The sequence below is a fragment of the Micropterus dolomieu genome, linkage group LG07 (genome assembly GCF_021292245.1).
Source record: "Micropterus dolomieu isolate WLL.071019.BEF.003 ecotype Adirondacks linkage group LG07, ASM2129224v1, whole genome shotgun sequence".
In the NCBI taxonomy this organism is placed as follows: domain Eukaryota; kingdom Metazoa; phylum Chordata; class Actinopteri; order Centrarchiformes; family Centrarchidae; genus Micropterus; species Micropterus dolomieu.
The window spans coordinates 4,334,409-4,360,719 of NC_060156.1; the positions used below are offsets into that span (position 1 = coordinate 4,334,409).

The 26,311-nt window shown below is 41.5% G+C and overlaps 1 protein-coding gene across 7 annotated transcripts in view; it reads left to right on the plus strand.

The window, feature by feature from the left end:
• Positions 1 to 26,311, plus strand: part of hdac4 (histone deacetylase 4) — a 137,008-nt gene that overhangs the window by 66,896 nt on the left and 43,801 nt on the right. For 4 of the 7 annotated variants that reach the window (XM_046053436.1, XM_046053437.1, XM_046053442.1 and 1 more), the window contains 5 exons: positions 16,825 to 17,022; positions 17,145 to 17,290; positions 17,844 to 18,015; positions 20,422 to 20,542; positions 21,913 to 22,031. In XM_046053436.1, coding sequence (XP_045909392.1) covers positions 16,825 to 17,022; positions 17,145 to 17,290; positions 17,844 to 18,015; positions 20,422 to 20,542; positions 21,913 to 22,031 — 756 coding nt within the window. Of the gene's footprint in view, positions 1 to 9,747; positions 9,797 to 9,916; positions 9,952 to 16,824; positions 17,023 to 17,144; positions 17,291 to 17,843; positions 18,016 to 20,421; positions 20,543 to 21,912; positions 22,032 to 26,311 lie in introns of those variants that run through there. The other 3 variants (XM_046053443.1, XM_046053438.1, XM_046053440.1) reach the window with 3 other exon arrangements.

Consider the following 26,311-nt stretch of genomic DNA (forward strand, 5'->3'; position numbering starts at 1 on the left):
TCTGCGTGGATGAACTTCCCCTCAGCAAGAGATTCAACTGATAGGCGCGGATCTTTATTCAGCATTTCAGTCTGAAAAGTTAAAATGTCCATTTTATATCGGATGATGAAGTACTACTATTTTGTGAAACCGAAATGAAAACAAATGCTTTAACCAACAAGTTGTCATGAAATGTGAAATTAACTGTAGAGACAAAACCATTTTTGTACCAGGCTTTAAACATGTTTATTTCTGCTGTAAAGTTTGCCATTTTAACATGGAGGTTTAAGGGGATTGACCTGCTTTTGAAACCAGCTTCAAGTGGCCATTCATTGAATTTGCGTGTTGGCTTAATTTTTCAGCCCCGTAGGTTTTTGCTTGATTTTGACTTTTTGATGTGTGTCTGTGGTTTCCGTTACCCTTCCCCTTGTGCAGTTTAAGGAAGAGCTCACTAGCTGACATATCAGGATCTGCTGTGGCACACCAACAGGTGATAATAGCAGCATCGTAGTTGTCTGAATTGTTTTTCTGCTGCTATGCTCAGTAATAAATCATATTATCATTGTCATTAGACCTTGAGTGGGGTGCCACATATCAGATGCTGTGGTTTCTGTAATGCTCAGTTAGATATTTAAAGCTAGGTATCCCTAAGTTGTACAATTTGTGAATTTGCAGTGTGTCTGTTTATAGTATGTGCAGATGGACAGATGGATATTATGTACATTTTGACTACGGCTATGCTTTACCCTTTCACTTCCTCTTAAACTCACTTGTTAATGCAGAGGTGTGTTTTGTAAAGGCTTTTAGCAGAACCTTATGAATCCAGAGGAGTCCTCTGGAAGCTATCTATTATAGATGACCACTCCAGGGTTCAGACCTTTGCTTTGCACTCGCAAGGGGTTTTCTAGCTTCTAGCCAGCAACACCACCATGACCAGAGGCTGGCCTTCCCTTGTCCGGGAAGAGGAGTTCATTAAAGCCTAATGGCTACAGCATGGCTGTCAGTGATAGACTATATTTTACCACAAACTTGTTTAAGAGAAGAAATAGAACATGGCTTGCTGTCTGCAATCTTTCTTACCAGTTTTCTAAGTGGGATGAACTTTCAAGAAGTCATAGAGAAGAGACTTATATAAAATAAATTCAAGAATAGACTCTCGTCTTCAATTACTGTTAAACACAATAAACAAGCAGATTTACACCTTACATTCCTTGATCTTTTTCATTTATGGCTTATGCCTGAAACTCATTTTTCTTTTTGATGTGTCTGTCCATTTATAGCTGTAACTTTTTTTACTGTCTTCGCTACCTCCTATTTCTGTTTACATCCATAATAAATATTGATTAGGCCAATTTTAGGCAGGTTGCTATAATCTGCACTGTACATTAAGAGTTTGTGAGTCTAGTTTTAATGCACAGGGGCATTCCTGTGACCCGTGTGATTTAAAGTGCACAGGGAGCAGTGTAGTAAGTTGAGTTCAGTTTGGCATCGCAGACAGCTAATGGCTCTGTCTGCTGCGAACTCGGTGCAGACTGGGAAGGCATTACCATTGAGATGGAAGGAGAGGGCGTAAAATATGAATGAACGGAGCTCCCCACTGCAGCCAAGAGCTCAGAACATCTCTTTGTCTTGCCTCGTCTGGCTTTTAGGAAGCTGTTTTGAAGCCGTGATGTTTTGAGATCTTCCTCATTTAGGAGTTGATTTTCGTGGGTATTTTTGTAGAGCCTGAAGTAAACTTGATCCTTCTTTTGTGTGTGTGTTTGTACAGCAGAACCAAATAATTCCTAAGCGGGTATACTTAAGCTGCATAACGTTGCATCATTGAAAGCCATGGAAGGAACATTCACACAGCTCATTGGTCAGATGTGTCTGGGGTCGAGAATGAGACAGTAAACACAGGAAGAAGGTCCTAAAGAGCTTCCTATTTGCCTAAATATCAAGAAGGCAACGTACTTTGTTACTAGTCCAGTTCAGATGTTAATTAATTCTCTGGCTAGCTGCTTAAACTGTAGCTTTTCTTTTCTGCTCAAACGAATCATGCCAAGGGGCTTAACGAACTAGAGTACAATTCAAGGGGAAAAAATGGGATAGAAAAGCAAAAAAAAAAACTGTATTGCTGCTAAAGAAAATCCTGATCATTTTTTTCTGACTTTCTTCTGATCTGTACTTTTAGTAATCTCTTACTTTTTTCGCTTGTAATGTCGGCTAATTGGATAATTTTACCTCTTCAGTCCTCCCATTCAAATAAAACACAGTAGAAACAATAATTCTTTAGGCAAAGTGCTTAAAATTGGTAGACAACAGCATCCTGTGACAAACGGTCTCTTTTGTTTTACCAGCCAAAGCCTATAACTATTAGATCAAGTTATTGCTCCTTCTGTAGATGTAGCATTGCAAAATCTCTACTAGTTGGCAAATAGTTTCACTGTATATATCATCATATCTGACAACTCAGCCCAGCAGGACAGCAGCTTGGCTTTAAGGATGTTAAACTATACTGTAGCTGCTTCACTACAGTGGAGTTTATTGTCATTCATTGTCATCCAGTCGAGGGAGGGAGACTAACAGGTTTATAACCCAAACAGTTCCTCATTTTGAATGTGCCTGCAACAACTTTGAGCAAATGACATCATGTGTTCTTCTGTTTTTAGGTATATATATATATATATATATATATATATATATATATATATATATATATATATATATATATATATATATATATATATATAAAGGTTTTCATGTTTGTAAATCTTAATTGGGCCATCTTATACAAAAGCAATAGCATATATAATTTACTGTAAAACTTCAGTTCAAAGCCTATACCCTATTAAATGCCTGTCCCTTTTACTGGCCTGGTGTAGCCACACGTTTTGACAAATAAACGCAGGTCTCAATTTAGACGCCTGGTCTTATTTTTTGTAGAAGTTCTTTGGATGTATAAAAACTCTTAAAGCCCATCAATTATCTGCCTAGCCTATTTCCCATCTTTGATGAGCAAGAGATTTGCAAAACTGTATTAAAGGCTTGTCTATGTAGCCACCTGTCCCAAACAAAGGCAGGGTGACTCCAGTGATTGAAGCAATTTAAAGCCCGGGCTAATAATCTAACATTTACCATATTTAAATTTTGTTCCTCTTTTAAGTGACAATAGAGAGATAGAAATTATGCCTGTTTAACTATTTAATAAGTTTGCTCCTCTTGTACTTATATTTTTTCTAAATTATTAACATTTTAATAAATTGAGAGCATTAGTACCAATGCAAAACAGGCCAATGACTGCCAAAAACACTAACTGATGGCTCAGGACTCTGTACTTGTGCTGATCTGTTAAGCCTTTTAAAATATTTTTTAATAACCTCAAGTCTGTTGCCATGTATTGGCTGAGTAAGAGAAGTGGCAGAATATGCGAAGGAGAGTACAAGATTTCTCCAGAGAGTACAAGCTTTTGGCACAAAATAATAATTTCTTTACACTTCCGCAGTGTTTTGAATCAGTGTTAAAATAAGACATAAGAAGGTACTGAAAGGGTGGGTTCTCATATTCCGCATCAACTGAGTCTGATTAGAAATGTACCGCGTGGCCTAAATCTCTGTTTTTATTTGAGGTTTATTTTAGAGAGCGTAATGATTGTTTTGAATAGAAATTTCAGATTTAGTGTCTGTATTTTGAGCATCCCAGAGATACTAATCAATGGGACATGAGGCAGGGGGAGAGAGAGCGATGTAAATGGGGGTTGCAGAGAGAGTGAGTGTGTATTATAAATAACCCAAATCAATAATAAACGACACAGTATCTCACATATTTGGAGTCGGGTCTGGGGTTCTCAGGGGAGATGTTTGAAAAAAAGCAACCCTCCTCCCACCACCCCCTGTCACTGTGGAGGGGGGAGGGAAGACAAGAGCGTAAGAAGGTACAAAAATAAGAGTTGCTATCTTTTTTCCCCTCTCCTGAGCATAAACCAGCTTGTGGTTATGGTTTGCATGCTTGTGTGTTTGTGTCTGTGTCTTTGTGTGTGTGTGCACATGTGTGTATATTATGAGGCGGACGCCATCCATTACTTATTCATCAGTCCTGTCTGCCTGGCTGCCACGCTGTGTATTTCAGCATGCCTTGCAATCATTATGCCACATGCATTATTTAACACACACATGCACACTGACTCTGATGCAGATAGCTACACGAGCTATTTATCTCTGGATATGCTCACTTATCGCCTTGTCTGGTTGTCTCACGGGCTGTTGCAAATAACTGCGCAAGCCCTCTAACACATAGACAGTCAATGCCTTATCTTTTTTTCGAGGTTTCTTTCAGTCATACTTGTTGTTTTCAGATAATGTGCACACATGCCCTACTGATTAATCCCAACACATGGTTCTGTATACACGTTATTTAGTATATAAATAAAAATGATGCTCTGACTTTTTGTGCTGGTCATCATGTCGTGAACATGGACAGGTGACAAAATGTATTCCTCACATTTATGTCAATGTGTGTATAATTTGGTTTTGGATTTGTCTAGGACCACAAAATCAAGAACTGCCTGAGATGTAGATGTAGAAAGAGAAGTTAGATCTCCTATGATTCGTTCGCTCTAGGAAAGCAGACCAGCCCCTTATTGGCTGTTCTGGCTTGAGGGCCATCTGACAAAGCAACATACAACAAATTCAGATGATGTCAGCACATTTTCACTTTTCAGTATCAACACATGAACATTTTGGCAGCGGGTCATGTGCATAAAGATCTGGATGCTAGTCTCAACAGGACAAAAATTAACATCAGCAGCTAATGAACAAACCACAACACAACATGAAAAAACATCACTGTCACTGTTTCATTTGTTGTGAAATCAAGTATACAGTCCACCGGATCACATTCATGCATTGCGCCACCCACTATACATTAACTTGGAATAATTTGCGCAGTTCATCTAAAGAGCCTGCCGTGCTTGCTAATCCACTGTCTTCAACTAGTATTTGCGGATTTTTTTCCCCCTTGTTTTTTGTATGCTGTATCATGGCCAAAAAAACTTGCTGTCCAAAAAAAAGCTGTCCACTGTTCAGTTTTGTTTGCCAACCTGCTGGCTTGCCGCCACTGATCTTTGACCATGGTACTCACCATCTAACCTAATGTCCATACATTGATTTTTACCACAAAGTTCAAGTGGTGATCTTCTGCTCAGTTTCACAGTCCGGTCACTGCCCTTCCCAATGGGGATTCTCCTTCTTCTAAAAAGGTGTTGGTGTGCGTGTGTATGCCATTGTCGATTGGCTTCAGTAGCATTTGCTGTTATCACTGTCATGGCTGCATGAAGCTTAGCAAAGCCTTTGACGTCAACACCATACAACAAGCTGATAACGCAGACCTTTATCACAGCCAGGTGTGTGGGTGTGTTGTCTAATCAAACAAAACTTGGCTTCCTGGATTCTATGCTGAACTTCAAAAATAGCTCCTGCAAACACATACAGATGCAGACCAACCTGCACACACACATTCACACACAAACACACACAAATTAGATGAGATTTGTGTGAAACAAAAATCAGAGAATTACATGCACTTAGATATGTGATTATTGTTGAGTTTCTGAAGTAAACAGATTTCTTTAACAACACGTAAACAAGGAACCCATTTACCTTTTATTGCGGTAAGGAACTAAGAGAAATCTGGGTACATTGCTATGTTATTGGTTGATCAGTGTTTTTAAACACGTTCATAGGCTAGATAAAAGTAAGGTAAGTGAAAGCATCACAGAGGAAGGAGTGGCTTCCATAGAAAGTGAATAACACTGTGCCTCATATTATCTGACTTGGACTGAATCTACACTCACCGGCCACTTTATTAGGTACACCTTGCTAGTATTGAACTGCCTTGAGAACTTTCAACAAGGTGTTGAAAACATTCCTCAGAGACTTTGGTCCATATTGACATGATAGCAGTTGCTGCAGATTTGTTGGCTGCACATTCACGAAGCGAATCTCCCGTTCCACCACATCCCAGGTGCTCTAGTGGATTGAGATCTGATGACTATGGAGGCCGTTGGAGTACAGTGAACTCATTGTCATGTTCAAGAAACCAGTTAAAGATGATTTAAGCTTTGTGAGATGGTGCTTTATCCTGCTGGAAGTAGCCATCAGAAGATAGGTAGGTAGGTAGGTAGGTAGGTAGGTAGGTAGGTGTGTACATTTATTGTCACAATATAACAGGCCATATAATTAAATTGAGTTTTGTAACTCCCTTCTGCTACATAGTACATTTACATTTATTCATTTAGCTGACGCTTTTATCCAAAGCGACTTACAATTGAGGTCGCACGCCTCTGGAGCAACTAGGGGTTAAGTGTCTTGCTCAGGGACACAATGGTGGATGGGTCGCAGTGGGGGATTGAACCTCGGTCTCTCACACCAAAGGCACATAGTAGACAATATACATTAATACAGAAGCAATTATAAAAATGGTAAACAGAAATAAACTATAATCAATGGAGCAGTGCTGAGGATGAATTAGAGTTTAAGAGTCTGATCGCTTGGTGGGAAAAGCTGCTCTGCAGTCTGGTGGTGCAGCAGCAGAAACTTCTATATCTCTTCCCAGAATGCAGCAGGGTGAACAGGCTGTGGCTGGGTGGGTTCTGTCCTTTAGTATCCTTTGGGCTCTGCGTAGGCACCTCACCGATATCACTGATGCTCGGGAGATGGGTACCAGTGACCTTCTGAGCAGTTTTAATCACCCGCTGCAGAGCCCTCCGGTCCTGGGCCGTGCACATCCCATGGCAGTGTGTGATGTTTCCAGTCAGGATGCTTTCTATTGCTCCTCTGTAAAAGCTGACAAGAACTTGGCGTGGGAATTTGGTCCTCTTAAGCTTCCTCAAGAAATACAGAGCTTTCTTCACCAGCGTGGAGATGTGAGACGACCATGTTAGGTTCTCTGTGATGCTGATTCCCAGGAACCTGAAACCGTTCACCTGCTCCACCTCAGCTCCACAAGACAGGATGGATCTATCAAATTCTGACCCTACCATATTTATGTTGCAGATTAAATAGAGACTCATAAGACTAGGCAATGTTTTTCTATCTTCTATTGTCCAATTTTGGTGAGACTGTGCGAATTGTAGCCTCAGCTTCCTGTTCTTAGCTGACAGGAGTGGCACCCGGTCTTCTGCTGCTGTAGCCCATCTGCTTCAAGGTTCGACGCGTTGTGCGTTCAGAGATGGTGTTACCTTAGTTGTAACGAGTGGTTATTAGAGTTACTGTTGCCTTTATGTCATCTTGAACCAGTCTGCCCGTTCTCCTCTGACATCAAGAAGGCATTTTCGTCCTTACAACTGCCGCTCACTGGGTATTTTCTATTTTTCGGACCGTTCTCTGGAAACCCTAGAGATTGCTGTGCATGAAAATCGCAGTAGATCAGCAGTTTCTGAAATACTCAGACCAGCCTGTCTGGCACCAACAACTATGCTACGTTCAAAGTCACTTAAATCCCCTTTCTTCCCCATTCTGATGCTCGGTTTGAACTTCGGGCAGTTGTCTTGACCACGTCTACATGTCTAAATGCAGTGAGTTGCTGCCATGTGATTGGCTGATTAGCTCTTTTGGTTAACATGCAATTGAACAGGTGTACCAAATGAAGTGTCCGGTAAATAAATAATTATAAATAAGTCTCTTTTCCCACCTTACAGACTCAACACATATGTATACACACCCATAGAACTGTTTTCACTGAGCTTTTGTTTTACCTAATAGGGTGGGTCAAATTACACTTTAATCCTTCTTATTAGTCACACAGTTTATTGACATTGCATCATTCATCATCTTCAACCTGAATAGAGGTCTTGTTAGTCAGAATAAGTCAAAACACCTGTGCGGGTGTGTAGGGTCTAAGTATATGGTATTTCAACGGGAGATACTTGATTGTTGATTACTTGCTTTGCGGTGATTGCGTTGTGCATAATTTTAGTGTATTGATCAGTGTCACATGAAAGTAAATGTGCATTGTTCTGTCCATGTGCAGTTGTTGTTGTGGTGTCTGTTGCTGATGAGAGGACACACCACTATGCTTTTCTTTTACTGTGCTTTAGATGCCTTGTTCACACGTACATTCTGCCTTTAGCTTCTGGGTGTGTCATTTTTATATTCCATACTTCTGTTTCCCATTGAAATCCAAACAATCACTACTGGTTATCGCTTCTGTGTGTGATAAATTAAACTTTTGCAACTGCCCCACGTTGTGCTGCAGAGCGCCATTTAAGTCTTTGCTGCCAGCACTATCAGCTTCAATTCACCGCTGGTATCCTGTCACATCTGTTATAAGGATTGTAAAGTAGCCACTTTTGTAAATGAGGACCAAATGTGGTAATTTTTATAAAATTTCACATTCAACAAGTAAACAACTATTCATACTGCAGTCAGTCCCATCTTGCCTGTTTCCATTTGCTACTATTGGCTGAGAATCAAACTGCCCCTTGATATGACGGAAAGAAATAAGACAGGAGTCGCCCTCAGAGGAGGACTTGTCGTTAGCGGACACTGATGCCACTTAATCGGCGGTACTTCAGCTGCCTTAATTGCTCCTCATTATCATTCAGTCCAAACCTTAAAACATATTTTAAGACTCCATGTATAAATCTGTCTCTACTCTGAGTCAGCATCTCTCTCTCTCTGTTTGTTGTTCTCAGTTTCTTTCTAAGAATTACTTTTTGCTTTTATAATTTTAAATGTTGCTTGCATGCAGCTCCCTAGATACTTGCTTTATGGTCATTTTAGTCTTCCTTTCTCCCGTCACAACCTCCTTTTGTAATACTCCTCACAATTCAGAGGCACAATTTATATGACTTAGATCATGAAATATCAGTTTAAAAATGTAAAGAAGACCCGACAAAGCTTCCAAGCAAAAATTGCTTGAAGTATTGAGATTGAATACCAAGCCCCAGCTGTAAACAGCATCCACTGTGTGTGCCGTGGACAGAGATGGATATTTCTGACGTGTGTGTGTCTTCAGTGGTTGTAAAGTGTTCCAGTTGCAAGGCCAAGCTGCAACCATTATCATCAAGCCAACTTCTGTTCTGTTGGGCTGCTGTACGGTTTCCTGCCTGCAGCCTCAACACCCACTTACTCGCTTTGTTGGCACAGGGAATACATAGTGCCCACGATTAGAACCAAAACATGAACTTCCCTTTTAAATTGTTTTATAAATTATCTTATTCATTTTAAGCTTTATGCCCTTAATTTCATGCTTTAGTTTATGGTGTTGGTCGCTGTTGTGCTTCACCCATTTCGGGATTCATTCTTTAAAGCTGATTTTTATGCTGCGGCACCTTGACTTGTCAAACTTGAATAAATGAAACTTGAAGCTTGTAGGAGGGTTTTAAGAGAATCCAGAAATGTGTGTTTGTAATAAGTATTACACATTAAGAAATGTGAGCAACAGCAGCAACATTGAGCTCTGTTCAGTTAAAAAAAAAAAAGTAAAAAAACTAATTCAGAGGTGGTTCATAAAAGCGCAGCATTTGTTTAGCGAAATGAGAATGTGGTCACAATCTGACGCCCTCTGCCTCTCTGCAGGCAATGGGAGAGACTCCCATAAAATGCTCAACATGCCTGAGACTGCCCTCTGATGTCACACAGAGAGAGAGAGAGAGAGACTTAGACTGAGAAAGAGCGAGTGGGAGGGGACCAGAGGAGCAGAGGGAGGGAGAGAGAGTGGCAGCCCGAGGGCAGAGCAAAGCACGTCAGTGAGAGCAACAGAGAGAAGCCGTGGAGTTAGAGACAGAGAGCGTGAAAGACAGGGAGGGAGAGAGATCCGTTCTCACAACGAAAACCAGGTGGGACTGCTGTATTTTTGCGCTACACTGGACTTTACAGCTCTGTTAGGAGTCCCACTTTTCAGCTACAAACACACTTTCTCTCTCTCAGATACTGTACACTAAACACACACACGCAAACACACGACTACCGGACAGCACAGCACAGCTGATGGGTAAGAGCTCTTGGTGTTATGCACAGATCACTGTTTGTTTGGAGAGCGTGTGTGGATGTGCTGTTTGAAATTCAGTTTGAGCTGGTTTGTAATTTATTGTGTGGTTTGTTTTGGTCAGCAAAGGATTGGTTTATTTAATTGTACATTGTTGTAGTATGTTCAGTTTGGTGTGTGTGATACCCAACGCACGCATGTGTTTATATGAACTCATTGAGCCTACAGATATATTTTTGTGTGTGTTCACTTGAGGAGAGTGTTCGTGTGGACATCCGCCTTGTGGGTGTGCAACTTTGGGTAGTGGCACTGTTTATTGAATGGTACTGATGTATGGAGACTCTTGCTCAGCACCAGTCGGTGCAGCCTACAACTGAATGGAGCAGATGGCAGCGGCTGCGTCTGTTCCTCCCCACAGCCTATTGTGTGTGTGTGTGTGTGTGTGTGTGAACGGCGATATGTATGAAAGTTTGTGTTTTTAAACACAATGGGGGATTTCATTGCAAGAATCAGTTTTGCAGAACACATTTTCAGTGTTGATTGCTCGGCACACGTAAGAGTAAAAACTTTTCTTTTCTGGATTAGATTTCCGTGCTTGATTACATTTTCTGTTCTTGCATCATGTAATGATAAGAGTTTTGTTTGTATTTTGGTTGGTGTGACTGTGTTGCTGCACGTCTCTCTGTCTCAGTTTACGTGTGACTTCTGCACTTTATGTCTGTATCGCGTCAGCACGGTTAAGGTTTAAAATCACAGAGCTGGTGGATAGGCTAGATGCAAAAGACCAGTTATGGTGTTGTTTATCTCTGCATACCCATCTGAGAACACAACGTCCCTAAAAAAAAAAAATAAAAAAATGTTTTAAATCACGTGATAAGTTGCTGTTTGACTCCACTGGGTAAAGCAATCAGTCTGTGAACACTGACTAGCTGTCATGAGAGAAAGAGAGAGGAAAACAAAGAGGCAGTGACGTACAGTACAACAAACTACCATGCTCCAGGGACTTGCAGTGACATACAGTATATCAACATGTGTACACACCCATCCCAGACTTGACAGTAAAGCATTGGCTGCACATGCATGTGTTGAACTGGTTGCCCACCGTCATTGGACTTTCCTCCATCTCTAGCCCTACCCCTCCTCCCCTGTCCAATTAACCGCTGGCCACAATCCCACCAGTCGCCATGGCGTTTGCCTCCCTCCTATGCTAACACCTGTGCGTGCGTGCGTGCGTGCGTGCGTGCGTGCGTGCGTGCGTGTCTGGGGCTCACGGCTGGGTAACACTATGTCAGCAATTATTATTCATTCTTAATCTGCAACGTTTCGCTGGTGTCACTTAGTATGTATTTTTGTGTTCATAGCCTTTTATCACACACTGTGTGTTGACATTTGCTGACTATTTTAGAATTTTAAATGAGTGTGTCGCATAAACTATGAGTAAACATGCATGGGGTTTTGTCTGAGTGCATAGCTGCCCGGTGGGGCGAGGAAATCCCTTGGGAATCCTGCTCTATAAATAACTTCCTCTGTGTGATCCACGATCTTAGCCTGATCACTGGTGGAGCGAGGTGTGGGGTGGGGGGGGTCAGAGAAAGAGAGTGATGGATGAATAGATGAGGGACAGAGAAGACTAGGCATAGGCTGACATTTCACCAGCCGTGTTTGTGTCAGTGTTTTTATTCAGTTCAGCCAGATTTCACATAATCTTGCCTGTAGCAGGAAAAAACCTCACAACTCCATGGGATTTCTCAAAGTAAACACAATTTCCCGTCTGGAAATCAACAGAGTTTATCTTACTTCCGCCCCTCATAGCTTTAATGGTCCTTCATAGCTTTAATGGTCCTTTAACTGCTGCACATTTAGAACCTACTGTATACATTTATAGACCTAGTTGTCAGTCACAGAACAATGGGATTTAAATTTTTCACGTGACAATGAGGCAAGAATATGATTTTGTGCAGTTTACTCTCTCTAGTCTGTAGTCTTTGTAGTCTCTCTGTGCCACTCACTGTAAAATGTCAGCCTGTATTGTGACCTGCTCGGCCATGCCTGCAGCAGGAATGTTTGCCTATCATGTCCGGTGCCGTCGGGTGAGTCAGCATGTGCATCCACCTCTCCTCTCGTTGGCTGAGCACCATTACCCCATGCCACATTCCCAGCGAGCCATCCTCGTAAGCTGGGCTAATTACTTCACAGGTGCCTGCACCCTACTGGGTGCTGTATGTCGCCCTGTTAGTCTGCTGCCGTTCACAAAGCTTTGTTTACTGTAAACTCGCTTCTGGCGATTGCATGGTACAACTGTAACAGTACTGTGATCCTGCAGAGCCTTTGTCAGCTTGACAGAGAACTGTCAGTCAGATGTGACACAGATGTGTTTCCTGTGTGCTATCAAACCTTGTGACAGCACTTTAAAACATCCTTTAAATTATCCAGAGCAGAACTGGCTAACCAATTGGGATCTGGGATCTCAGTTGCAGCCCTGTAAAGTTTAGAAAGAATATACCTAATCAAGTAACAACAGTGGGTTTTGATAAATGTTAATTTTGAAGAATCATGTATCTCCATGTCTCATATCATGCACCACTTTTGCATAGTCTGAAAGAAATCTACACTCTAAAACATTTGATCCAAAGGCTCTTTTTGACTTTGAATTTAAAAACAAGCCATACTGTTAACACATAAATACATCAAGGTTATCAAAAGGTTCAAGTTCCTAAATACCTCTGTGTGTAGTGCAGTCTGCAGATGGCGGTAGCTCTCACTTAGTACAGTGTTAATTTGCTATCCAGTGTGGTTCACCTCTGAGTATCTGGTCTGAGCAGTGTTTACACCACCTCCCTCTTCCTCTCCATCTCTCTCCCTCTGTGCCACCTGCACTTGTAGCCCCTCAGCTTGAGGATAAGTGGCGGTAATTAGGTTTTTTTTCTGCCTTACTTCATTCAGCCTTGCAGCCGGCCATTGCTCACTGGTCTGTAAGTGATCAGCAATGTTAACAGAATAAAACATATAGATAGAAATTGGAGATTTTAATTTACTTAATTGGTCCTCATGGAGAAACAGGGTTTGGGCACGGTTGCTGTCCCCTTTATGCACTAGAGCTGCAATGATTAATCGAATAATTGATTGTCAACTATTAAATTAAGTACCAACTATTTTTGATGATTGATAAATTGTTTTGACTCAAGAAAAATTATCTGATTCCAGCTTCTTGTGTGCTCTGGTTTCATTACTTCTCTGTGACAGTAAACTGAATGTTTTTGAACAAAACATTTTAAATCATCATTGGGCTTTGGGAAACACTGATCGACATTTTGTACCATTTTTGTATTATTTTTGACATTTTATAGACGAAACAACTTATAGATTAATTGAGAAAATAATCAACAGAAAGAAAATAACCATTAGTTGCAGCCCTATTATACATAGCTTACATTATACTGCAAATGGAAAAACAATACAAATGTATGCCAGAAAATAAAATTTTGTAGCGCAGGTGCAGTTCCATTTTTTGTCAAGCATAAGCTTATGTTTTTGTGCTTCTTGTGCCTGTTTAATTCATGGCTCCAGTTAAAACTGACCCCATCTTGGTGCGTGTAGTGCTACAGCTTAGTTGGTTTATTCAGATCAGGTGACAATTTTGGTAACTGTTTTGGCATGAGGTTAAGACTGCAATTCCATGTGCTCAGGCCACCTCTTGTCACAGACACAAAGGCACACAGTAGTTTAGGTGTCTTTAGCTGACAGAGACACTCAATCTGACCTGTTTGTCATCATGTTTGAATCATGACACTTCATTATCTTTTACCCTCTTTGTAATTGTTTGTGTTTGATATGTTTTTATTATGTAGCTTACTGTTTTCTGAGTTTAAATCTTTCTCAATTACAAGCCACTGTTCAAGGAAGCAGACTTTGCTCGGGCCTTGCGTGCGATTTGTTAGTGTTTGTTGATTTGTTGTTGCATGGAAGTGTTTTTTGGGTTTTTTTGTCGTTTTGGGGCTGGGAGCCCAATTTGTCTGTGAAAACAAACAGCCTTTTTGAAGCCTATAGCATGCTTACTGAGAAACTGGCGCCGAGGTCCCTCTGAATGGGTCTCAATGTATGGAGTGGCACATTGAAGTGCACTGACCCAACAAAAAGTTTTGTTTGTCTGTCCCTGATGTTTACTGCTTATTAAATATGTGTGTAAACAGTTGACCGGCATGTGTGTGCATAGCATATGTGAGGTGGAAGGGGAAAGACTGTTTGGATGACACGCATGATGGGCTCAGGCTGTTGAGAGCGAGAATGAAAAACAGTGGCGTTTTCTAGTGTGGCTCCCTTTCTGTATGCTTAATGATCTGGAAGTGACAAATGTCAGAGATCCAGGAATCATTTTAACACGCACATGGCCCCTCATCAGCACATGCCTGACCTTAAAAATTGATAAAACTGCAAAATAAATGTTGATAAAAGCAGCTGGCTTTTATCCGCATCACAAACAGTCAGTGTATGGTTAGATTATCAACACGACACGTGAGCTGGATTGCTGTTGACTCTATAAATCCAACTCTCACCCTTGGCTTAAGCCTTGCTCTTTCATCTTTTCAACTTAAGTGTCCAAGCAAAAATTCTAATGTCCAGCTTTCAAATAAGTCCTTACAAGTATAGTGATATAATTACACACACACCAGTGAAGCACCAGCATGTCTGGCCTGGCCACACCCTTTCTTTTCCCCCTTCTGTCCCGTTGGGTGGTGTTAAGTTTCCTCCCGCACTGAAAACCTGCCCAGTACCAAAGATGTCATTGGCTATCTCAGCAAGTAACTGCGACTCCATCACCACCTCATTGGTCACTGGGGATGCCAGGACATCCGTGATAGGTCAGAGATGTTCTCCACTGGTTTTAGGGTATTGATAACTGGCAGAGGGCTTGGCATGGTGCAAGGTGGTTCTCTATGGAGCAGATATTGATCAGAAAAGACTGAATGATACACAGGAGGATTTGATTTTGAGTTCAGATATCAAGCACAAATCTCAAATTGATCTGGTTGCTTGAGTTTGTCACGCCAAACGGGGGGGCTTAAGTATTTAAATCATGCCATAGACATATTCTAGTTACATATGAAGGCTTTAAAGTGTTTTTTTAGATTTAGTTAGCATTTTATCTTGTTTCCCTAGTGTTGTGTTGCTGGGTTATACTACTGTTTGTGTGTAAGCTGCAGTGTTGTTTGCTTGTTTTGGAGAAATAATCTGATTGCACTAATACTCTGGTTTTTGCATGTCAACAATGTTGATGATGCAGGGATATTGCTTATCCTGTGTTTGTTCTTAGTATCCATGTTTCAACAGCACTACAGTGCTGTACTACTTCCCCGGATTATTCAGATAAAGCAGAATAAATGATGCAGATTGAATGTAACATAAGGAATGCAACACGAACAGTCATCAGGCACTTTGACTTTTTTAAGTGTGCAAGGGAGGCTTCAGTGTCTTGCCTGACATGACTCATACCAGTGACCTTTTTGTGTTAGAATGAAATGTCTAACCCTGTGTGTTTGATTGTGACAGATGCTGAGAGTGTGTGAATTTTGGGCGTATTGTGTACATCCTCTCAGATGTGTGATGGCCCTGGGAATCCACCCCTCCATCCTCCTTTAACATCAGACACAACTTTAGCTTTTTTTGTAGAAGATACACACATAAAGTACACTGTCAGCATTGCACTTGCAATAAGCAATACATGTAGTTTTACTACTCACATGTACACAGTCAAAGTGGAAACACACCTACACAAACACACACAGCAAGTCTATATGCGTGTCAGCAAATCCCTGCTGCAAAACTCATGTTGCAGGGGGATTGTTTTTGCTCTCTGCTGCCATGTTTCATCATTCTACTCGTATAAGTGTGTGTGTGTGTGTGTGTGTGTGTGTGTTTGTCTGTTTTGTCATTTGTATACAGAAAATCTGTGTGTGCAAAGGGCTTCTCTGGGAATGATGTTTGTAGGGATGTGTGTAAACAGTTAACAGTAAACAATTATGGAGGCGCCCTAGACACTTTGCTCCCACCACAGCACACACTCTGACGATCTCCACCTGTCTTAACCACAGACACATTTTGCGTTTTTTAGTGGTTTGCTAATGCTCTTACCCAATGTGTACAACTCTAAAACAGGCTTAAGTCCCTAGTTTGCCAACAACTACAAGCAACCACAACCAATATGAAGTGTAACGCTCAGTGCAACAGTCAAGACTGCTGATGTAACACATGCGCATGTGTCTTGGACGTGGATCAGAGAGAACAGGGTATTTTGGCTGCTGTCAAAGGGTATTAAACATTTTGGACTTGTACTATAAACAGATATTCTGAGAAGAAAATTACATGAATTAAGTCTTTTTCTTTAATAACTCCCCTGGGAGACTGGGCTTTTAGCCGTGTTGAGGATCTCCAACTCAACACTAGTAAGAATTAAATTTATTTCCTGCCAAGCTGAATTCCAAAACCCTCTGAGACAAATCTGCTGCTGGGGTCAAAATCTTCACGGCACAGACACACGCACAGAGTCGTACATGTTGTACACAGAGGCATATTTTGGGGCTAAGATGGTGATCTCATATAGAGTATTAACAGTGGAAAGCAGACATATTCTGCAAGTCTTCCTTTTTGTATGTATTTAAATTTGTTTGTGTGTTTTATATAAAAAGATTGGACTATGTTTGTGTGTTGACCTGTTAGAGTATGTTTTTTTTTTTTTTTTAGCCTGGGATATGCAACTTCACACAGTGATTTGAGTCTAGAAATCTGCATTGTAAATACTTGATTTCTAAACAAACTCCATCTTTATGTGTGTCTTTCATCCTGGCTCTCCTTCCCCACCGCCTTTCTGGCCTCCTCCTCCAGTGGACGTGAGCACTGCAGCACTGCCCATGCAGGCGCCCACCACCACCACAGCCATCCTTCCCATGGACCTGCGTGTAGTGGACCACCACCACCACCACCAGCAGCCTTCCTTCGGCCTGGTTCCCCAACCACACCCTAGACCGCCCACCTCCACAGCTTGTCCCGCGTCCTCTGAGCCAGGCCGTGGGCCAGTCATCAGTAAGTGGGGATGATCTCTGCTTGTCATGTCTTGTGGTTAAATGTTGCCTCATGGCTTTTGATACAAACGCACCCTTCGCCCCAGACGCTCTGAACGATAATGTCTTAAAAATCTCCTTCAGACCACCAGGAGCAGCAGCTGCAGCAGGAGCTGGTCGTTCTCAAACACAAGCAGCAGTTCCAGAGACAGCAACTGATCGCTGAGTTCCAGAGGCAGCATGAACAGCTGTCCCGACAACATGAAGTCCAGCTGCAGGAACATATCAAGGTGAGTCGTCTCCTCTCCTCCCCTCTCCTCTCGTGTATGGGGATGAGGGATGAGTAGGGAGCCCTTCCTTGGAAACAGCTACTGTAGGACAGTACTCAGCAGAAATGCACCTCGTGAAGGACAGGAGGAAGCATGTGTACACTTAAGTGATGGGAGTATGGTGGTGTAATTTGATCTGGTCATCTCCATGGGAACCTTGGCCCCAATAAACTGTGTGTCTGTGTGTGTGTGTGTGTGTGTGTGTGTGTGTGTGTGTGTGTGTGTGTGTGTGAATTTTGTATGCACTCACTTTGCAAAAAAGCCTCACTGGTGTTGCCACAACCACAAAATCAGCCAATGAGGACGATCAGTCTGGCATGAAAATTACTCTCTCCAATGCAGTGCTCTCCAATCTGGCACTCATTATTGGATTTTAGAATAGCTAATGTATAAATCATTGATTCTTTACAGTAGGCCATGGCTGCACCTAGTCAAAACAACATCATTATTTTTTGCCCACCCTATGTAGTGTCCTTTACCCACCGTCTCCCTGTACTTTTTCTTTCTTCAATAGTCTTGCCTCTCTCTCCACCAGCACCAACAGGATTTACTGGCGCTCAAGCACCAACAGGAGCTTTTGGAGCACCAGAGGAAGATGGAGCAGCAGCGTCATGAGCAGGAGCTTGAGAAGCAGCAGCGGGAATACAAACTCCAGCAGCTCAAAAACAAGGACAGGGGACAGGAGAGTAAGTAGCAACCGCTTTCAAAAGAGTTGCCAAAGTGCATTAGTACAGTAGAGGAATTTTTACTGAGTGAAATATAAAAGTGAGATGCCTGCGTTCAGTTATGAGTGTTAATGGGTTTGTACTCCTGTCATGAACAAGCTCTAAATAATGCTGTCATGTTTGACGTAGCATATAGTCACTCTCCCTCTCCTGAACGTTGCCAACATCTGCTGTAACTGTGCAGGCGCACTGTCATGTTGTCACAGCAGGTGTAAGAAAGACATGGCCCTGTAGACCTTCTGTCACAGCACCTGTCCTTGTCCAGCAGTCAGAACAGCCTGACCTCGCACCTTTACCGCAGGGAATATCAGAATAAGACGGCCAAGACTAAGCGAGAGAAGCACTTGAGTGGCACACAATGTGGCAATAAAATTTTACCTGGCAATTCACTGCACCCTGACTTCATCCATGTATTATTATTTCCTTCTAAAGCACAATTTTGTTGCAACTCAAGTCTTATTTTTGTTGCTTTGGCCATCATTGTATCTGAAAATATACGCACCAAACTACTTGCTGAGATCTGGGAACACGGTGACATTTCTACAGCAAATTCAGAAACACATGCTGTCAGACAATCAGGCAGGCAGGAAACAAGCCAACAGTTGAGCCAGATCATCTAAACCACTTTATTTAGAGGTGAAATCAAAAGCGCACACGAAATGTTTGTAATAATCGCTCCCTCCTCAAGTCATAGATGGTTTAGGAAGTCGATCTGAAATCTGTGATTGGTGTTTACAATGGAAAAGTTAGGGTAATAATTTCAAGGTTCACCTTTTTGTTTTATCTTCCAAATAAGTTCTATGCTGGGGATTTGTTTAAAATCTGCCTGATCGTCTGACTGCTTGTTTTTTTTTTCTACTACTTTTTAACAATGTTGCCACATTCCCAAATGCCAGCAATGATATTAGGGTATAAAAGTTAACATGACCGATAGAACTGCTGGCAAAACCTATGAAACCACAGTTATTCTGTAATGTTAGGATTGTTGTTAGGATTTGAGAGCACTGATGGGACCTTTACTGTCAGGAGTCATGCAGATCCTGCTGCAAAGTGCTCTCTGGACTGACAAACAAAGCTCTCTAGATTTTAATAGTCAAATGAGTTTAGACACAATTGCATATTTTTCTGGCAGGAGGAGATGTTTGTGACTGTTCTTTGAGCTGTGTCAAGCCAATTGCTTTACTTGTCCCTGTAAGGGTTTTATACTGCATAAGTAGAAGGTGGCATTAAAGACTTGAGACACAGCTACTTTGCATTACCATGTTGTCCGTCATGTGCAACTACTCACAGTGTACATTTTGTAAATGGCCTGATTATATTTTTTAAAATGGCTGGATACATTTGTATGCTAAAGGAAATAAAACCAAACTATTGTTAACTCAGTGCTTGTACATTAGTATTAATAGTTTTAGTAGTTATTAAGTTCCTATTGTTAAAATCAAATCAAAAATGATGACAGAGATATTTCCTAGAGAATTCATGTATAAAGTTTACCAGATAATTAAAACTGTGTTTTAGAATGATTATTGTTGGTATGGCTGTAAAATGCTCTGATGCAGGGTTTTGTTAGGTGCAGGCTGTGGGGTGATTTTTTTTTTATCAAACATGTCGGCACAAAATCTTCTGAATATAGTTAATGGTGGACCCACATTTGGGCCATGATTTCTGCCAGTAAAGTCCCTTTCCTTAACCATTCTCTGCCAGGCAAAGTGAGCCTTAGTTTGACGTCTATGGAAAGAGTGTTGGGTTGTAAACAGAGGAAGCTTTGTTAAGTACTGCAATAAATTGCACTGAAGGCAGTCTCATAAAAGCCAATTTACTTCAGTGGCAAAACCGACATATTGGGATGTCAGCTCTTCCAGCTGCACAATGATTTAGAGAGCTTATATTAGCTGTTGTCACTTTCACCTACTATATTTACCACTTTCTCTATCTAGCATGACACATTACCTGTTATCACTCACACTGTCACATTCATAGAAAAACACACCTCCACTGTTTCTCCTATATTCTCAAAACACCTTTTTTTGGCCTTTTTCATTGCACTCCTCACTCAGTTCCTCACTTTTCCGCATCTCCCTCCCTGGACAATTTCTTTGTAGCTACGAACGGAAGGTGGTAATTGAGGAGAGACATGATGTTCGCCTTCGAGGCGAGTTACATAGCACTTCTGTTGTCTCTGTGGAATTTCAGTGAACCTCTGATGTAAGATTGTACACTCTTTAAGTAGCTCGAAACCTGTTATCTGTCGAAAGTATGGATGGATGCTGTTATAATCTTCATGTTGGTGTCAGATCAGACAGGAAGTGCAGTACAATAGAGGCACTGCCAAACAAACAAACAAAACTGTCTCTCTTTCTCTGTCAGGTGCAATTGCCAGTACGGAGGTTAAGATGCGACTGCAAGAGTTTGTCCTGAACAAGAAGAAAGCCCTGGCTCAGCGAAACCTAAATCACTGTCTGCCCAGCGACCCGCGCTTTTGGTATGGGTGAGTGTCACAGTCCACTACTACTAAACCACTTACAGCTTGTGATGTGAATGGTTGTACACTAATGAGGAATTTATGCGATATTAAATCAAAATTCAAGTTTTGTTCAGGGGTGTGAGAAATAGACAGGCACACATTCCTCTGCCTGAAATTAGAAATGTGCATCCTTTCTATAGCGAGCATCCTTATCAGATTTGGTATTTGGTAAAGTCAAAAAACAAAATGCAAGCTTCTACACCGCGGCAACATTTTAAAGAAATGCAAATGACAAAATCCTGTCTTCTAGTGATCTTTAAATGTTATTTTATGATTTTATTTTTTTTGCATTTTCTGGTTTAAAGAAAAACGTTCGACACAGATGAATTCTCATATTTCCAAGCTATCAATTATAAGCCTCTGCTGTTTTCTTTCATTTCTATGAGCCTTTTAGATGTTGCCTTTTTTTACATAAGTAATTGCCACACTGGGGAAATATCAAACATAAAATCCACAGTGAGGAGCGACATTAAAGTCCCTCATCAACGTGGCTTTGCAATCATGGCAAACTTTACGGTGCTGTGGACCCCTGCTGCGTGGGTCTCCCTGCTACCAACATCAACATCTCTGAGAGAGCTCGCCAGTTGCCTCTTGAGTGAAACTACGGAGAAAATCTTGAAGGAACGAAGCTTTTTTCTGTCGATACGTGTAGTCAGTGATTGACAGCTGGCTCTCTTTGAGGTGTGTTTGAAGTGGGCATAGAGAAAAGACAATGGCTCCTCTCCTGTGCTTTAAATATTTGAAGAGGCTTTAAGCAGTCACACATGTCTGCCAAGACAGGAGATGATGGAACAGTGTAAAGAGTCTGCCATCAGTGAGGAAAATGGTTCTCTATCACTGTCACCACATCAGAATTTCTCTTATCTCTTTAGTCTCCTACCTGTTTGCTTTCTCCTCTATTCTTTCATAGATTTATTCACTTTTCAGCCTCCTCTCATCCTGCACCTCTCGCCTTTTTCACCCCTGTCTCTGTGAATTTTTTTTACCCACCTTTCAGATGGAAAGCACGCATCAGCCTCTTTGCTGTCTTAAGGTGAAAAAGACAAGCCGAGGATGCGTTCAGCTTTCAGTCTCAGTCCCTTCTCTCTATTCTTTGTCTCTTTCTCCATTCCACCCACATTGTTGTCCACACTCTGCTGCATCTATTTAAAAATGTTGACCTTGGGGAGGGAGATGGAAACTGTCTTTGTCACTACACCGTGTGTGTGTTTGTGTGGAAAGTCAGGTACAGTACAGTAGGAATATAGTAAGCTTGGCAAGCATACGTGGAGCAGGACCTAACCTGATATATTGCGTGTTATACTGATGTATTCTTTTAATCTGTTTTTTCGTAGAAAAACCCAGCACAGCTCTCTGGACCAGAGCTCTCCACCCCAAACAGCATTGTCAGCGTACAACCACCCAATGCTGGGCACATACGACTCAAAAGATGACTTCCCTCTCCGTAAAACAGGTACAGAATGGTGCCAAGGTTTGACTGAGGTATTGTTACTTTCTGACATTCATATTCCTCCACCTCTTAAAACCAGCGACCCATTGCGTGTCTAGAGGGGAGCCCCAATCTCCCTTTTCCTCGCATTAGCAATTGAAATGGCCTATTAGGTTTCAGTCAGTTACGTTCACCAGGAGTCAGCCACTGGAGAATTAAAAAGAGCCCCTAAAATATTATTATCAAAGATTATTTCATGAGGGTCTTCTGAATCGTTCTAATGTAAATGAGAGTGCAACCACACTAGAAGTTGTGTTAAAGCAATAGTTAATAATTTGACAAATATGCTAGTTTGTTTACTTGCTGAGAGTTAGATGGATGATAGTTTGATTCCACCACTTTCATGTCTGTGCAGTAAATGTATAGTTGGAGTCAGCAGCCTAGCTTGGCATAAAGACTTGAAACAGGATAAATTAGCTAGCTCTGTTAAAGGTACCAAAAGCCACCAAAATCCAACAGAACATCTTGTTTCTAGTCTGTACAAAAAACAGTTTTACCGGGGGTTGTGTGTCCGCTGGTCCCAGCTACGAAAAAGTCCTAAATAGTCCTAATTTTTCCTGGTTTGATGGTCTTACATTGACGGAAAGTAGAAATATTCAAGGATTTGAGCCTGAAATTACTTTCTTATTTCTCTTCAGCCTTTTGCTTCATCATCAGGTATAGAATTTTTGATTCAGACATGTGTTTCTTTAAAAGCCAGTTGGCTATTCTACTGTTTCAGACTGTGAACTTCCTGTCATTTTTCTGGAAGACCGAACCATCCAAAAAAAAAAAAAACAGTTTGGAAACGAACCGAACCATGGTCCAGTTTGGTCTGGAGAGACACCACCAGGTTTGGCTGTAATTTTTGTTCGGATGAAATGGAAGTTTGGTCCGAACTTTCAGTCTTTCAATCAATGTATGTGTGAAAGAACCTTAAATCACACATACAGATATTGACTAACACATCAGGCACACTCCTTCATAGACAAAAAAAAACCCTTGACAACTCCTGTCCTAGAAGTATCCTAGGAAGCACGTAAAAACCACAGTTCCTGCCTTTTGGATACATCAGACTGTTATTTGTTCGTCCTTCCATCCATGTCAAGTATGGCCAAGCTGTGATTGTTCACTTAGTGTCAGCAGCTGCTTTGGCAGTATCGCTGCCTGCTTTCACAGCTGGAGGCCAAGCTCTGTGTACTCTGCACCCCTGCCCACCTGCTGTGAGCTGGAAGCAGGGATGATTTATCCTGGCACAGAACCTGAGACAGCAAGTTTCAACTTATTCAGAAAAACTTTCACAGTGCATACTGAGACAAAGTACAATGGGCACTATAGTACAAACGTATCATTGTGCATATGTAAAGAAAAGGACATATTTTCAGGAGAAAAGGAGTTTGAGATTTGAAAGTAGTGTTGTTTGTCTTTGTGCCAGTCATGAGGAGAGACAGACAGAGAATACTGACATGTGCGCACATTTGGCACGGCTGTTGGAGGAACTGTTGTGTCAACAGTGAGCAGACAGATCAGATTAGACAGGCAGACAGAGACATGAACTGTGTTCAAGAGGAAGTGAGTGACAGTGGTCACCACAGTTGTGCGCCGCTGTGACGACTGGAGCTGTCACATATGACGTTTTTGCCTGTGGTGACCCATTTTTGCAATGTATGCGTGTAAGTTATAAACATACATGAAGAAGCGAGGCTGGGCATACAGTATATTACAACAGGGGATCATTGTCCAAGTCTGAGAGGCTTTGTGATAATGGCTCTGAGAACACAGAGGGCCACTTTGAATGCTGCGGCAGGAAGTCTATTAGGCCCGACAGACACAGACTTGTCATGACCTGACCCCCTTTCTCCCCTACTCTTTCACACACTCACATTCCCATACCACACTGCATTGAATATTTAAAGCCAGAACCATATCCAGCACTTCCATGTTCTTACTTTAATCCAGTACTTAGCTTTACATTGTCCTATTCAGCATAGAGGTCAGTGAGTGACATCGTGGGTACGTGTCTCACTTAGGAACATTACAACATAATGCCTTTTACAACGGTAGTCTCTGTTCCATCCTGCTTTTAAATCCACCAACCAAGATTAGACCTATCTGCTCTGATGTCATTGGAGATTACTTCCTTGTTGTTGTCGTCAAACACTTGAATCCCCAACAATTGTTGGACTTGTAGGTGGACTGTAACCACCTCCAGATATTTAACTAAACCAAACTTAATGGTAAAAGCCGGGTGTTTTGTCAATCTATTCTCAAACCCATTCATTTGCTTTGAACTCACACTGTTGGGTGTCACAACAGCCAACGATGGACGCCACTGACTTTAACAATCTCAGTGTCAGCTCCATAAGAAGGCCTCATTAGTTGTAACATCACTTGGTTTATTTGCTTTGATGTTTCTAGAAAATATGTAAATGAGATCTGTCTATCTATCTGTCTTCCTACAGTATGTCCTTCTAGCTTATCCATCTAATGTATCATCAACATGTGATAATTCTGGGAAGCTCCATTGATGAGCTTCAGCAAACTACTCTATTGATTTCAATAAATCTCTTTCTTCCCTTCCTTAGAAGAGCAGCACGGCTTCCCTCAGTCTACCTCTATGACTGTTGCTGCCCGGGAATCCCATCTGACAAAACAGATGAGCCTCTGATCAATATGTTTTGTTTCAGAGTACCAGTTTGCTCCTTCACTCCCTATTGAAATATTAAGCACCACTTATAGAGACGTTTAATCTGGTATTGATATGTCATCAGATAGGTAGAGAAAGAGGCTTTACGGGTTTTATACATTTTTTTATCATTATCTTTATTGGTTTATAACACAATGTACAAAAATAGTACTAGAAAAAAATCCTGGGTAAGATATAAACCCTCATACTCCTTACTTGTCACACACAAGTTTATCTAGAGGCAGCTCCCTTATTGAATGTAGGTGGTTATATTGTTCTGAGATGATAAAGTGCCTAACCTGGGGGTATTTTTTAAAAAGTGATTGCCTGGTAGCATGCACTGGGTGGAGAGCTCTTCAAAAGTCTGAAGGGCTCCATCTTTAAATAGATTTGTAAAATATTTGATGCCTTTTGCAAACCCTAGTTTTCTCTAATGGTGCTTTCAGACCAAAAGCGCAGCGAGCGCTCGGGGGGCAGTGAGTTTACATACAAAGTCAATGCAAAGACTCGTAGAGCCGTGATTTCCTGTCGGGCGGCGCGAAGGCAAGTTGAAAATTTAAACTCAAGCTAAGAAGTCGCATGACGCTGAGTCGCGATAGCCTATCAGTGTTGAGATTGTCCGAACGTCACCAAGGCTTCAGAGTGTTGTGTGGAGAGGGCCGGGCAGAGCGGGGGATTGAAAATCTGCTGGCCGGCTGAGAGCTGCTAAACTTGGGGGAGAGGAGCAGGGAGAAGCGCTGCAACCATTGGACAAATAAACAACTGTAGTCAGTCGGATTCTGCTCTGACAACTACGCCGTTTACTCGCGGGAGGAGCTCGGAGTTAACTGCTTTTATTAAATTAGCTTTTTACTTTAATAAAAAGCTATCATTGTACTTTACTGTGACCAAGTTACCATAGCATAGCCCTGATCGATCCAAACTCCCTTCAGAAAACAAACATTTTAGAAGATGTTGTCCTGCTGTCTTGCTGGCAGACCTGACAAAGCATGAATTCATATGTTTAACAAATCTGCATCATGTTGTAGTTATTTCGGGAAGTTGGGAAGTTACAATGGTCAGAATGTGCCAGGAAATCTGAAAAACTTATATACAGTGGGTACGGAAAGTATTCAGACCCCTTTAAATTTTTCACTCTTTGTTTCATTGCAGCCATTTTCCAAAAATCAAAAAAGTTCATTTTATTTCTCAGTAATGTACACTCAGCACCCCATCTTGACAGAAAAAAACAGAAATGTAGAAATTTTTGCAAATTTATTAAAAAAGAAAAACTGAAATATCACATGGTCATAAGTATTCAGACCCTTTGCTCAGTATTTAGTAGAAGCACCCTTTTGATCTAATACAGCCATGAGTCGTTTTGGGAAAGATGCAACAAGTTTTTCACATCTGGATTTGGGTATCCTCTGCCATTCCTCCTTGCAGATCCTCTCCAGTTCTGTCAGGTTGGATGGTAAACGTTGGTGGACAGCCATTTTCAGGTCTCTCCAGAGATGCTCAATTGGGTTTAGGTCAGGGCTCTGGCTGGGCCATTCAAGAACAGCCACGGAGTTGTTGTGAAGCCACTCCTTCGTTATTT